Source organism: Anastrepha obliqua, chromosome 4, assembly GCF_027943255.1.
Source record: "Anastrepha obliqua isolate idAnaObli1 chromosome 4, idAnaObli1_1.0, whole genome shotgun sequence".
In the NCBI taxonomy this organism is placed as follows: Eukaryota; Metazoa; Arthropoda; class Insecta; order Diptera; family Tephritidae; genus Anastrepha; species Anastrepha obliqua.
In genome coordinates, this window is record NC_072895.1 from 27,720,107 (window position 1) to 27,735,869 (window position 15,763).

The window sequence follows — 15,763 nt, forward strand, 5'->3', positions numbered from 1 at the left end:
AACAATAACGTTTTGTACATTAGAAAGTCACGACAAAAACAAAAAAAATGAAAAGGGGGAACTGCGTTGAATAGCCCACATGCAGTAGGAGTTAGAAACAAAAGACGACGGTGCGAATGGAACGACCTTGCCTTATTTCATTTTGTGCTGAGATCCTCCTAATGCACATCATTATAAGGAGCCTTACAGTATTGTGCAGATCATTGCAGATACACAAATACTGTTCTCCACTCCGATCGATCCTCTGCTACGCCTTTTTAGTTTGCGATCCCTATTCTCCGCATGTCGTAAGTCGGCTGTGACCTCATCAATCCAGCGTTGGTTTGGTCTCCGTCGACCTCTCCGTCCAACCACTGGCCTATGGAACGCTATGCTGGCAGTTCTCCATTTGGACATTCCGTAAACGTGTCCCAGCCATCTGATTCGTTCACTTTTTATAAAGCATATTGCCATTTTGAACCAATGCATCGAGTTCGGGATTGTATCTTATCCGATATGCTCCGTCGTCTTAGCGAACAAAATTATGTTGGTCTACTGGTATCACCGTGATGGAAAGATTTTTAGAGGTGTGCCCTTTAACAGACCATTATACGGCTCTGAGCGAATCCGGCAGAATCAGCTGATAGACTGAAATCACTTGGGATGTGTTTACAAATGAGATTGTGTTGGTGATATACGAAAGAAAATCAACCATTGACACTTCGTTGCTGTCCGAACAACGACTGCTTCGACGAGTGTGTGAACGCTCCCACGACAGTTGGTTCTACATAACCGGAACGACCCGGATTTATATCCGGCCAAGGACTGTCACTTCAGCAGCATTCCTCGTATATGCACGGGGAAAGTTTATGCTGCTACAACAACAACAACGAGTTTGTGAATGCATGTGAAATGGTCGTGCGGAATTCGGCTGCCGAATCTCTAATGTGACGTGATAGCATCACATCTCACATATTTCTTTTTCACCATAGCTAAATAGCAGACCTGGTAAATCTATCATCTGTGTGATATCACTTTTAATATATTCACCTTGACCTTGCTTGACATTTTCATTATTTTTATTACACTTTGGTAGGCAAGATGGAACTCTGAACGGTACGGTAGATGGACAGCGAGACTAATACCCGATCTACAAAAGTGGGTAGAAAGAAAGCACGGTGAGGTTAACTATTACCTCACACAGTTAATGTCTGAAACATGGGTCCTTTCGCAAGTATTTGTGGCGAATGGGGAAAGTGAGCCAACCAAACCGCATATATGGAGACACTGAGTATGATGATGCGGATCACACTTCTTTAAATGCGAGAGGTGGAACATAGAGAGAACAGCTCTGCAACGAGCTTGTATATACACCTGAAGAAATAATCGAGAAAATTATGATAGTCGAAGAAAAATGGAATGCCGTCGCAAATTTTGTGGAGGATATTATCCGAAAAAAGAAGCGTGAAATGGAAACTTATGCTGAAGATAGGTTTCTCAAAACAGGCGACCCTTGACGTAGGACGAGTAAGTAAGTGTCTTTCTTAGGACGCCGTCTTGGGCCTCTACCTCGAAGCAAAGCGTAGGCATTCCCGAGGTGGAAGGAAAAATCCTAGAGAAAAGGAGGCATATTTTTAGTTGAATCACTACACACGTAGTAGCGACAGTTACTATATGGTGCGAAAGCATTTTCAACCCAACGATGCGGCAAAATTAGAATAAAAGTTGTAAAATACTCACTCGTCTTTAACACGTTGACTGCCGCGCCGGCACCCATTGCCCGGCGCATGGCTTTTCAATGGCGCCGCGCCGGGCAATGGGTGCCGGCGCATTGTTTTTGGTGTGGTGGTGATGCACACTTGCGGCGCTGTGTGATAACCAGCAAATTTCGCTCGGCAGTCAACGTGTTAAAAACAATTAGCATTCTTTTAAATAATCCAACTGCTTCATTTGTTTGGGCTTTATTTGGATTTACAAAATTTTACTGCTAGAGCTTACAACCATTCGGTGCGCGGCAGTACAAACAGTTCCAATGAATTTTAAATTAAATTAATTAATATTAAAAAATTAAAAGACTAAAAAAATAGTAATAAATAAAAAAATATATATAAAAAAATAAAATATATAAAAAAATATAAAAAAATTAATAAATAAAAATTATAAAAATTTTAAAAATTTATAAAAAAAAACTTAAAAAAGAAAAAAAATATATATAAAAAAAGTTACAGAAAACTCTTAATTATTTTTATAAATTTATTTAAATTAAAAAAGTAAAAGACGAAAAAAATAATAATACATAAAAAAAGAAGAAATATATTTAATCTTTCTTTTTAAGTTTTTTCTTATAATTTTTTTTAATTTTTATATTTTTTTTATTTATTTTTTTTATTACTTTTTTATATTTTTTTTTTATTTATTTTTTTTATTACTTTTTATATTTTTTTTATTTATTATTATTTTTTTCGTCTTTTAAATATATTTCTTCTTTTTTTTAAGTTTTTTCTTATATTTTTTTTTTTAAGTTACAGTTCTTAATAACAAATATTGCTCATTTAGATATATATAAACTATAGTATACAAAAGATAGGTATAAAAAAATTCTACACATTTTTCGGACATTTGATTTTTAAATACATATTTCAAATTCTAAATAAATCGGCTGAAAATTGTTTGAGTTATAATATCATTTTTGAAGCCCTACATAGACCTTAACACAAATATTTTTCAGTTTCAAAGTCCTAGGTGAATCTTTAAATTTTTTTTAACCAGAGTAGCCTAACCCTTTAAATGATTTCTAGAATTTTTCTCAGCACTGTGTGTTTACTTCACTAAGCAAACCTGCAAAAAATTGTTGGCAAGTGTAATACTGCATATAGCCTGTGTGCTTGATTGTAGATAAGGAATCGTTGCCAAATCGTTACAAATGTAATATTTTTTGGTGTAACTTTGAGAAACAATAGCAAAAAATAAAACAAAAATATGTGAAATAAAATGACAAAGCATGAATTATTAGGATTTACTTATTTATGACCAAATGCCCTTCTTTAAGTAGTCATAAATGTCGGGTAATTTATTGCCCTGAAATGCGTGTTGTCGTTTATAGCGATGCTACCATCCGCACATTTGATATCCACCAAAAACAAAATGCCGCTGGTTTAGTTTGTTATGCAATAATTTAATACTGAAATGAAGCTATTCGATATTGATCTTGATGATATTTTCCAGGACCAACCTAACGCCATACATTATTCATGTACATAAATTGTTTTTGTGGTATTAGAAATAGGTAAATATTCGTAATAGCTTGAGAAAAACATGCAACGCACGCAGATGTACACTAAGCGAAATATGTAGCCATAAGGGACAAACCAACTTCATAGTTTTTCATCTAAAATAGCGGGTCAATATTTTCTTGAGTTGCCTATTTATTTAAGTCTAGAGTGAAATGGTACAGACATTAGGAAAAATTAAAAAATACAAAAATTTGGGATACTAAATTATTACACAATAAATAGTACTTCAATCTAAAGGGTTTTCCAATAACAGGTGTTATATATCGCTATCGAGAGAGGATTTACGATTTTTTATGGCCAGAATTGGATGGCATTGACCTCCACAACGTTTATTTTCAACAAGACGGCGCTACGTGCCACACAAGCAACGAAATCATTGATCTTTTACGCGAAAAGTTTCCGGACCGTGTTTTCTCGAAGAAGAGGTGATCACAGTAGGCCACCGAGAACTTGTGATTTAACACCTTGTGACTTTTTTCTTTGGGGCCACGTCAAAGAGAAGGTCTACGCCAACAGCCAACAGCCGAGGGACGATTCAACACCTCACAGATGGAATTCATGAGGCTATGGGCGGCCGCCGTAGCCGAATGGGTTGGTGCGTGATTACCATTCGGAATTCACAGAGAGGTCGTTGGTTCGAATCTCGGTGAAAGCAAAATTAATAAAAACATGTTTCTAATAGCGGTCGCCCCTCGGCAGGCAATGGCAAACCTCCGAGTGTATTTCTGCCATGAAAAAGCTCCTCATAAAAATATCTGCCGTTTGGAGCTCGGTCAAACACCTAACAGAAGTGTACGCGCCAATTATTTATTTTATTTTTTTTATGCTATCGAGGACATAGGGCAGCCACTTTGCAATTCGGTTATGGAAAATTTCATGAAAAGGATATTGTCCTGTAAGCGAGCTCGGCGTGGTCCTTTGCCTCATGTTATTTTCCACTATTAACGGCGTACCTTCCTCTTTATAATGAAATAAACATCCGATCATTTATATTAAAAAATAGCATTTTTCTTTGAATATCAAATCAACACCTCTTATTTGAAAACCCTTTATTATAGAGTATTGAGTTTGGATCCAATAAGTCTAGCACTAAAATTTTTTAAAAATAATTCAAGTCAGTCAAAGTTCGATTTATTGGAGCATTAGCTTCTAAAGCGTTTTATTTAAGCCTATACGAAAAATTTGAAATTTGCGAAGATTTCTAGGTTAGGTTATCCTGGCCGAAGCCATTTTGGTCCATCAGATTTTTATTTTTATTAAAATTTTCTTTTATTTTTATTTTTTTATTATTTTTTTTTTTGTTTTTCATTTTTTTTTTTTATTATAATATGTTTTTTGTTTTTTTATTTTATATTTTATTTAATTTTTTTATTTTTAATTTTTTTAATTTTTTTTAATTTTTTACTTTTCTTTGTATTTTTTTTTATTTTTATTTATTTTTTTGTTTTTGGTTTTTTTTATTATTATTATTATTTTTTTTTTTATATAGCGAAAATATGTTACCCAAGATGCGTCCTGTTCGCGAATTTCACGAGTCGTTCAAGCTCCATTCCAGGGATAGGGATACATTCTAGTCTTTCAAAACTAAGAGCACCCAGGTAGCATAGTCTAGTTTTGGTCAGGGTTTGTCTTGTACCCGGCTCATTACATTTTCTGTAGGCATCGTCAAGAGTTGGATTTAGCTTGTAAGCATGAGCTGCAACTAGACAGTGTCCTGTTAGTAGACCAACTACAGTTCTACAGCTCCTTCTATCGAACGATATAACCGATTATACCTGTTACCTTTTTCTCTTCAGGTCCTTAATCCCTCATGGAACATAGGGCGTCATTGTTTCCTGCAATTGGTTAAACTAAGCCGTCTGCCTTTCGTCTTTCTCAACATGTGCTCCTCTAGTTCTTCTCGAATTGTGCGCAGGGATTTAAGTACCTAACCTGATTTGATCACCTGCAAGAATCGCGCCTGCTTTAGTCATTTCGTCCACTATCTCAATTTCCTCTATGCCTTTATGCTCCGGAACCCAATATACACAAAGTCTGCGATTACGAGCGAGCTTTTTAATTGCATCCTTAAATTCATGGACATTTTTGGATGATAGACAATATGATTTGATCGCTTTTACACCCGCTTGCTTATCTTCGTAGAAGTTTATTGCGCAGTTAATTGTTGTTTCTGCACATAGCAGCTCTGCTGCTTTCTTTAGAGAAAGGATCTCAGCTTGAAAAACAGTGCAATAGTTAGGGAGTTTAACTTATTTGCAAAGGTTTCTACATAGCACACTAAAACCAATTTACCCAAGAAGGGCAGAGCAATCAGTTTCACCCGAAAGTATGCCGAGAAGAAATGAAAAAGACAAATGAGATCGTCTGGTATTTAATGATAATAAACCAATTAATTGGCAAACTCGCGTTGGAGATGGAATCGATTGAGAAAAATTTAAGAAGTGCAAGGCAAAACGTAGCAATATTTTCTGCACTCTCCCCAGTCGACATGAACAGTTTGATAAGGCTCCAGACAACAGCAGCGTATTCCAATTTAGACCGGTGAAATGAAGAGTACAGAATCTTGAGTGAGATCAGGGGTCAGGGAATTGCGAAGAATAACGCCTAACAAATGCTCGGCATTTCCTTCTCAAGCTAGTCGATGAATATTACACCACGCACATCCCAAAATACCGAGGTCACATAACCTTTCCAGCCGATTGTTAAGCTTTCGGGTGCTCGGAGGAGGTGCACCAGTACCACTCAGGTGGCGATCGATTTGATTACGGAGTGAAATAATGGATTCATGTTTGATCCATTGTCACATACCGACCCAAAAATTCAGGTTTATTACGTTTAAACATGGCCAAGCACTGCTCAGAATCAGCAACATGTTGTTGTTTTTGGTCAACAGTAAGCAAACGCTTTCTTGTGTTGTCGCCTCATTTAGACGTCCAGACGTCCACTGCATTGTGCCTCATCGATGTCTCTACGACTAAGTTTGAGGCCAGCAAATCATTGCTTTATTGTTGTTTCTAATGGAGTGGAGTCTCCACAACACTTTTCAAGCCATTGCTTCGCTTGAACGGTATTTTTTCACATCAAGAAACAGAGTAATATGAGAACGCGAAATTCTTTTTGATCTATTGCTTTGAAAATAACAAAAGTAGCGCCACTCTTAGCACAATAACTCACGAACTAATTAATGAAATATCATGAAATTTGAACAGCTGTCTGTTGAAGGTTAGTACTAACGGAAAAAGAGGTGAATGCAATAAAGCTAGTGCCATCTATGTGTTAGGCCAGGGACTTTTCAGCCCATGTGTACATTTTTTGTTTTAATTCCATAAAAATTGTTAACTTTTCAACTAGAATTTTTAGGATTTTTCTGGTGAAACAGTGTTAGAGCCCAATTTTAGTATAAGCAGTTTGCAAATTTCAAGTGACTACAAAATAAAAAACAAAAAAAAGAAGTTTTGCCAATTTCGTATCGAAAAAAAAGCGTGAGACCTAAAAAAAAAAAATTAATGGGCTATAAAACTGCATGCCAAGAAAAAATTCCTTATTGGTCGAGTAGCTGTAATAACAGCAGTCTACAAGGTGGCACAAAATTAATCACCCTATCGGAAGATCTATAATTTTTACACGCGTGAACTAGACAGCTGCAGCATACAAACAGACAAGCAATGGTGGTGGCGTAAAGGTGAAAATAAAGATTTCCCTTACAAAAAATTAAAAAAAAAATTTAGTTAAAGTTATTAAAAACATTTATTAAAAGCTATGCAAAAACCAATTAGGATGATTAATTTTGCGCCACCTTGTACAATTACATGAATAATTGTTGCTGTTTTTCTGTACAGCAGCAACAATCACAAGCTAATCCCGGTAATTTTTTTATGTAGTAAAAAATTTATTCGAAAACCAGTTTTGATGATTAATTTTGCGCCACCTTGTACAATTATAAAAATATTTGATGCGTTTTTCTGTACAGCTACAACAATCACAAGTTAATCCTGGTAATGTTTTTATTTAGTAAAAAAGTTACTCAAAAACTCATTTGGATGATTAATTTTGCGCCACCTTGTACAATTATAAAAAATATTTGTCTGTACAGTTACAACAATCACAAGCTAAACCCAGTCATTTCTACATTTAGTAAAAAAAGTTACTCAAAAACCTATTTGGATGATTAATTTTGCGCCACCTTGTACAATTGTAAAATTAATTGTTGCAATTTTTCTGTACAGATACAACCATCACAAACTAATACAACCATCACCATCCTAATTCTAATCCAAAAAGTTGCTCAAAAACCCATTTGGATAATATATTTTGCGCCACCTTGTAAAATTACATAAATAATTGTTGCGTTTTTCCTAGTAATTTTTTTTACTTAGTAAGAAAGTTATTCGAAAACCCATTTGGTTGATTAATTTTGCGCCACCTTGTACAATTATAAAAAGTATTTTTCTGCACAGCTACAACAATTACAAGCTAACCCTAGTCGTGAAAAGTCCTTTCACGGTATTGATTTTTACTTTGGGTTATCACCTCTGCCATGAAAAAGCTCCTCATAAAAAATATCTGCCGTTCGGAATCGGCTTAAAACTTTAGGTCCCTCCATTTGTGGAACAACATCAAGACGCACACCACAAATAGGAGGAGGAGCTCGACCAAACACCCAAAAAGGGTGTACGCGCCAATTATATATATATAGGTATATATTATATATCATCTCAATATTTTTATTGTCAAATTTACGTGTGGAACTCATTAAAATAATATATTTACCTTCGCCCCCCTCCCTCATCATTTTACTTCCCATTTTTATTGCTTAATTATCTTGTACCTACTTGGAAACTTTGCTGTCCCATCGACTTAATAGCGACATACGCAAATACGGTTTGGCTATGAATTATAATCAAGAGTGACAGCTCCTAACTTATTCATGGAGTAAATATTGGACATAAAAACAGGCGCGTATCTACATATGTACACAAGTGTAAGCTACCGTGGTGAAAACAAGAAATTGCTTAAATCGGTTTACGCATAAATAGAGATAAGAACGCTAACGCAGAGTTTCGGATATGGAAAACTTCTGCATATCGCGCTTGAAGTGTTAATTGCGATTCGAATAACTTAAGCTTTGGTATACTAGGTTGTTTAATAAGTTTTGCGGTTCGATTGAACATATTGATTTATGTTGGTACACTCATCATATGAACGTACGCGAAGTTTCATTTCAATCTGTCCATTCATTCTTTGTTTACAAGCCATTTAGTAGCGACGTGTCCCAGTATTTTCCGCAGTGGAAAAAATAAAGTATCGCCGAATAATTGAATTTTTATTTTTGGAAGGTTTAAAAGCAGCGGAAATTTATGAACGAACTTTTCGCCATCAAGTAAATAGTATAGAAGAAAAATGGGTTGCTGAATTAGTGGTCGTACAAGCCTTGAAGACAATTCACGTCAAGAACGTCCAAAAACAGCAACAACACGAGAAATCGTAGAGAAAATGCAGGAAATCGTATTGGAAAAGCATCGAGTGATTGAAAAAGATTCAGTAGAAGCCTTAGGATTCTCATTGGGCAGTGTAAGCAATATTTTGACTGAAGTATTGGGTTTCAGAAAGGTGTGTGCAAATTGGGTGCCGAATTCGCTAGCAACGGAACAAAAACACATTAGAAAGCGACTTTCTCAGCAACATTTAGAGCGTTTTCGAACAAATAAAGTGCATTTTGAACTTCGATTCATCACTATGGATGAGATATGGGTCTATCAACATGATCTTTAATCAAAGCCAAGGGCTAAAGACTGGTGTGAAGCTGGTTCTTAGGCTCCAAAACGAGTTCGTGTCCAGAAATCGATCAATCGGCTAATAAGGATCTGTTTTTTGGGATGCAAAAGGAATTTTGTTTGTGGTTGACTTGCAAACTGGTAAAACAACAAATTCTTAATATTATTGTAACTTTTTAGACCAGCTGTGGGAAAAACTTCGTGAAAACAGTTGACAAAAGAAAAAAATATTTTTCATCAGGAAAAGAGGAGTTTGTCAATGGCTCAAATCGATGAATTAAAGTTCGAATTATTGGAGCATCCACCGAATTCACCAGATTTGGCCCCTAGCGACTGCCAGCTGTTTGAAAACCTAAAAAAAATCATGCGTGAAAAGCGTTTTTCATCAAAAGATGAGGTCATAACAGCATATTTTGCAGCGCTTCCAGAATCTCACTTCAGCGATGGAATACATAAATTGAAATCTCACTGGTACAAGTTCATTGATGTTTAGGGAGTCTATACTGAATAATAAACTGTATTTCGAGCCATAAAATTGTGGTTTTCTTATCGAACCGCATGGCCGCAAATAAACATGAAAAAGACAAAAGAATTGCTTAGCCTCTCAAGAAATTATGTCTCAAAGGTCGTGGCTTGTGTCACCGGTCATTGGCTATTTGGCAGGCATTCCTTGTGGAGTATTCTCCCATGAATATTGTAGAAGTTGTAGAGATGAGGATGAAACAGTTGAGCACTTCCTTTGCAATTGTCCAGCCTTAGCTAAAATCAGAGTAGGTTGTCTAGGTAAACGCGTTTTCAATTCTCTTCCCCTCTGGCGTGGGGATTAGACCAATACTGCGCTTCATAAGAGCCTCAAAATGGTTTCATAAAGATAAAAGAACAAGGTTACCGTGTCGCACAGTGGTATCACAACGAACATCTACGGTCTAAGTGATTTGGTCGTACAGACCGACTACCACCATAAACTAACCTAAGCTATCGAACCGCAAACTTTATTAAACAACCTGGTATATAAAATTGTGTCGAGGAACGAGAGCTTAAAACCACACGGAAATAATTAATTGAAAACATCTTAAATTGTCATAAGTCTTTTTTTATGGCTTTATGTAAATCAATCTTATCTGGTAAAGCAAATAATTCTAGGCCTTAGAGTCGAAACGATTTTAACCTACTACATGGTCCAATAAGCTCATAAGGTGGGGCATAGATGGCGGCGTCAATATCAAAAGCATATGGTATTTAGTGAGAACCGCCCTTTAGGAGCTACTTGTCAAATTTTCATGACATTTTGCCGATTAGTTTGTGAACTACAGTCGTTTAAGTGAAGCTACTTTTGGTTTTGTGAAAAAATGGATTCAAAAGAATTTCGTGTATTGATAAAACACTGTTTTTTAATTAAAAAAAAACACTGTGGAAAGTATTATTCGGACTCCGCTCAGTCGATCGGAACCTTTGAACGATGGTTTCGTGAATTTACATGCGGTCGTACGGGCACTGAGGACGCAGCGCGTTCAGGACGTCCAAATGAAGCAGTTGTTCCAGAAAACATCAAAAAAATCAGTAGGACCGATTTTGCATGAACATTTGGGTGTGAAAAAGCTAGTCGGAAAATGGGTGCCGCGTTTTCTCACAATGAACCAAAAATAACAACGAATAATGGATTCTGAGCATTTTTTGAAGCTGTTTCGCCGCAATCCAAGCGAGTTTTTGCGTCCATTCATAACAATGGACGAAACATGGATCCATCACTACACGCCACAGTCGAATAAACAGTTGGCAGAGTGGTTGGAAGCCGGCCAAATCCGACCAAAACGTCCAAAGACGCAATAATCGGCTGGAAAGGTCTTGGCCAGCATTTTTTGGGATGCTTGCGGTGTAATCTTCATCGACTATCTTGAAAAGGGCAAAACGGTCACCGGCGAGTATTATGCCAGCTTGTTGGACCGTTTGCAAAGAAAAAAGTGTTGTTCCACTAAATGAAATGTGGTTGAAAAAATAGTTTTTACCCTCTCACCTTATGAGCTTATTGGACCATGTAGTATTTTCAAACTTTAAATGGGTAAGAACCTCACGTTTCTTGATATGAAGTTTGAGGTTATGATATAATGTGCACAGTGGGCCACTTTTGGTAAGCAGAACTGGCGCTGTGGGATGAACCAAACGTTATGTTACGGTGCCTAACTCATGGCGCATAAAATAAATTCAGGATTCACCCTCCGTTGGACACCCATTTTAAAACCTTTGGTTGGGCACCCGGATCTGGCCTTTTTTCGTGCTGTTTGTCCATACTTTTTTAAAAGGTTATTTACATAAATCGATAGAAAACTAAATTTTAGGAAGCTATCTGGAATTTCAAGTCGTTAGTTATAAAAGAAAAATGTTAAAATCACGTCCAAAGTCGAAAAAGCCAGTCTGGCCAGACCTGGGTACCCAAGGCAGGGTTAAACGTATACCTTTCGTTGCATGGGATTTAGTAACCTGCACTAAAATCAAGACAAATTTATAAATAAATAGTTTTAACTTTGAAAGAGCTCCCCTGCAAAACGAAAAATTGAACTTCAACAACTTCTTGCATTTAGCGCAGATTATATAATTTTTAGGACCAAAGAAACATATGTACCTGTATGTATGTATGTACGTGTACAAATATGTTAATAAGATATATGGATGCATGCAGCATACGTACATACATACGCACATATTTAATCATGTAATGAATAATCTTCATAGTGTACTGTGTTAGACTTACCGCGACGATTGAAGGGTCGCACCCTCACAGCAACTTTGATTTTATCAGTTGACATGGTGTACTTTAGTTAAGTATATATTCCTTTTGGTGTAAGCCTGTTTACACTCTCCACGTCAATGTGCGATTTTATGTATACTCGAGTTTTTCTGTGGCTATGCGGATTTAATTCCACAAAGCATGGAATGGCGAAAACGCAGAAATTACCCACAAAACCAAAAAAACAGCTCTGAATAACGCGCGCGAAACAGAGTTTTTCAGTTTGTGTGAACCGCCGCTTGGCCTTACTGCTGGTGGTGGTGGTGCGCCACTGAATGCCGCGGCCTCCAAAGACGGCTGCTATTCTATCGCTGCGGCGCTGGGGCGCTGTGGGAGTATAGTGAATAGTTTTGCTTGTGAATATATCCTCCGGCGAACGCCGCACTTGACGTGCTCCACCCCCCCAACAGGCAGTCGGTGAGTGTTGTTAACGTTCCAGTTGTTGTTGTGGTTGTTGTTGTAGTTATTATTGTTGTTGACTTTGACGACAACGGAAACAACGTTGACGATATGAATGACGGTCGGATGTGCGATAAGTGAGAACGCCAAACAGCACGACAACGGCGAACGGTGAACGGCGTAGCAAACGAGTGACGAAGTCGACGTTGGAGCCTTGCGACGCGTTAACAACAACTAGCGAAATACTATATTTGTTATTAGCCTTTGCTTCGTGTGCACCACAAAGCGCTGCTCTAAGCACTGCGCCGCACCTTCCCCACTTTCTTTTTTTATTACACAAAAATCAAATGAAACTTGAATGGATTACGTTTGCGTTGTTTGGAATATTTTATATTTGGACTTAATTCCTTTGATTATTTTTTAGTTTTATGCTTTTGCGTTTTAGTTCTTTCTTTTTTCACATAAACCGGACATATTTCAATGCATTCAACTGCTTCGACGACATAGAAAATATACCTGAAAAGCGAAAAAAATTTATTAACACTTTGCGCCGACTGCTACAGGCCACAGCGAGGACTCGTTCGCAGGCATTGAAGCACAAATGCAGCAAAATAATGAAGTAGAGGAGCACACACGCGAATGTCAGGCAATAAGCCGCCTACTGCTGCCGGACGGGTGCTGGTGGGAATGGTTCAAGCTGAAACGTTGCAAGTTGGTTGTCGCATTCATTTTTTGTTTTGGTCTTGACGATGATGGACAAGCAAATATGGCTTGACAGTTTTTTTGGTTTGTTTTCGTTTTCAGGTGACTCAGTCGTATGAGCGTTTCAATTTAATTAAAAGGGATGGGTTATTGAGTGAAAAGGTGAAAAGTGTGTATATACACACACACTTATTGTACCTACAAACAGACTAGAATCTAAATATGTACATATGTTAACGAAATGTAATAAAATATCTACCCTCGAAATAAAAATATTCATATGAATGTTTACGCAAGACACGCGAAGTTTCTTTCGTCAGTTCAGTTCCGCGCAACACCAAAGCAACGGACGTTTCATTGCAGCCTTTTATTAAATTATTGCTGTTTTGTGGACAGCGAGCCATTTGGAAGTGTGGCTTTTTATAGTTGCAGCATTGCTACTAATTAATGGAGTATTGTCCGCATAAATTTTTGTTGTCTCATATGCTTTTTAAAACCATTAAAAGTGCCTGATTCTGTCTTGACAATTAGTCAGTCAGTCGCTGTAATGCAGATATAACAGTGGAGTTTTCTCTCTAACAGAGTTTGGGCTAACAACAGCACGAACGGTTGTTCAAGTCTTACAGATTTTCGCACAAGCGCCACAGTCTGCTATAATTTTTCGCATGCCTTTCATACACATTTGTAATTTGCCTACAACTTCACTTATAAAATTTGTTTTTTTTTTCCTTTTTTGAAATTACTCGCACCAAAATTGGCTTCATAAGCAGAATACAAAGCGAAAAAAGTAACGCAGCTGTAGTTTCGAAGACGTGCTGCTATGGCTCGTCTGCTCGTTGGTGTGTTGATTGTTGAAGGACATCAATTCGCGCAGCAAGGTGCGCAGTTCGCGTGCCAACCAAGCGTTCGTTTGTTTAGCCTGGCACACTTCATTGTAGGTAGGTATGTATTTTTTATATATTTGCTCTAGTAATTCCAACTAATATTTGCTTCAAATTAGAATGTTTTCCTATTCATTACCACATCACTTGAATATTAAAGCAGCAAATTTCGTGTAATTAATTGCACAAGCCCAAGTAGAGGGCGAAATTTCGCTTACTATTTTTGTTTTTTTTTTTTTTTGTTCAGTATGTATTTAACACTATTAAATAAAAGTTGTATGGTTTACATGAAATTGCACCAATTCTATGTTCACATTTATTTTCTCTTTCCATATGCGAATTTTCTTTGTTGCGGCGCCTAATCTGCTATTCATCGGAAGCAGCGCTCCACTTTTTCACAGCTTCACAATGCACTAGGCCAATTGTGGCCCACTACCACACCAAATCCGCATTAGGAGCAGGCGTAATTGCATGACTATTTTGAAGCGCCATCAACATCACCACCGCCACCACCCTCCAATATTTGCAATAGTTTGAAAGGAAATAATACAAACCGCATTTCAAAGGGGGCAAAGAAACACAAAATGTTCGCAAAACAGCGCATATAAATCGCAATGGGGACTTAAAACATAAATACACATACACAAAATCACTTTACTTTCTCTCACACTCTACACACGTTCTTTAATCTTCCTTTGGTGTTTGTTTTTTTATTGCTATGTGCCCATTTACACGATGTCTCCACTGGAAGGGAAACATTTTGTTCGAGGGTGAAGGACGGCCGGGGAAGAGGGAAGGGAATTTGTCTCCTGTACTGGCGACACGCTTTGCTCTTCTTATTCGTATTTCCAATCTTAAAGCAATTTTTGACAGATGCTTCATTCGTTTTCTGCTTTTGTGGAAGAAAGTTCTAAGTTATGTGTTGGTTTTCATACAAACGGAAGAAAACAACGATGACAAACATCCGAACGCTGCTTGGGAAATGCACGATAATTTTTGCTAGTAAATTAGGTATAATTTAAAATAGTTATGGGACATGTTTATGTTGATTTCTAATTTTTCCCTGCATTTCTAGATACTCAAGTTAATTTTAAGTTAATTATTTACATATGAAGTATTTTTAATTTAATTTTTTTTATTCAAGTATAAGAATTTATAAATATATTTCAATAAAAAAAACAACAAATTATTTATTATTTAACCAGTTTGCATTTTTCATTCATATATTTAAGAAATTGTTGACGAACGTTTTCCGCTTTACATGTAAGCGCGTGCGAGAATACATCCGAACCATACGATGCTAAAGTATTAAATGTCAAAATGTCGCCGAAAACAATTTTGCCCGTGTGCCCGCGAATGAGACATGAAAAGAGAATTTCCAGTGTCTCCCTTCCAGATGTCTCCGTGTGTAAATGGGGTGTATCTTTCAAGCGTAGTAGTTGTTGTTGGCTTTTAACTGCTCGCCCATCGCCTGCCCCGGCAAATACCAAATACACAACTCAACAGAAGAAGAATGAAAAAGCACAGCTCCTTCGTCCCACCAACACCCTTCCACAACAACAACAACTATCACTTCTATGCTCTTTTGTGCTAACTTTTGCTCTCTCTTCCTCTTCTTACACACACACGCACACACACAATTTTTCTCATATATTCCTTCACTGGCTTTATGAATCGATTTTATCGCTGCTTTGGCAAATTGCTTTATTTGCTTCAACATCTAAAATTTGCTAATTTTCACATTAATTCAACACACTAACACTTTACGCGTACATTCAATATCGATTTGCTGCTTATGGACGCGTATATAACAAGTTTTTGCAAATAATTCTAGTGTTTTATTGCAATTTTTCACAATTCTTTAGCAGGTAAAATAGCGACGTATAAAAGAAAAACACTTGACACGAGCGCCATGTTTGACGGATAGACTCTTTATAGACAACCTTTATT

The 15,763-nt window shown here is 36.9% G+C and overlaps 1 protein-coding gene across 2 annotated transcripts in view; it reads right to left on the bottom strand.

Annotated features, from left to right (window-relative positions):
• The window catches only part of LOC129243692 (kinesin-like protein KIF13A), a 114,528-nt gene extending 98,765 nt beyond the window's left edge, over window positions 1-15,763 (bottom strand). For both annotated transcript variants that reach the window (XM_054880898.1, XM_054880897.1), the window contains exons 1-2: window positions 15,587-15,763; window positions 11,796-12,746 (exon numbers count right to left, since the gene is read on the bottom strand). In XM_054880898.1, coding sequence (XP_054736873.1) covers window positions 11,796-11,850 — 55 coding nt within the window. In that variant the 5' untranslated portion in view covers window positions 11,851-12,746; window positions 15,587-15,763. The remainder of the gene's footprint in view (window positions 1-11,795; window positions 12,747-15,586) is intronic.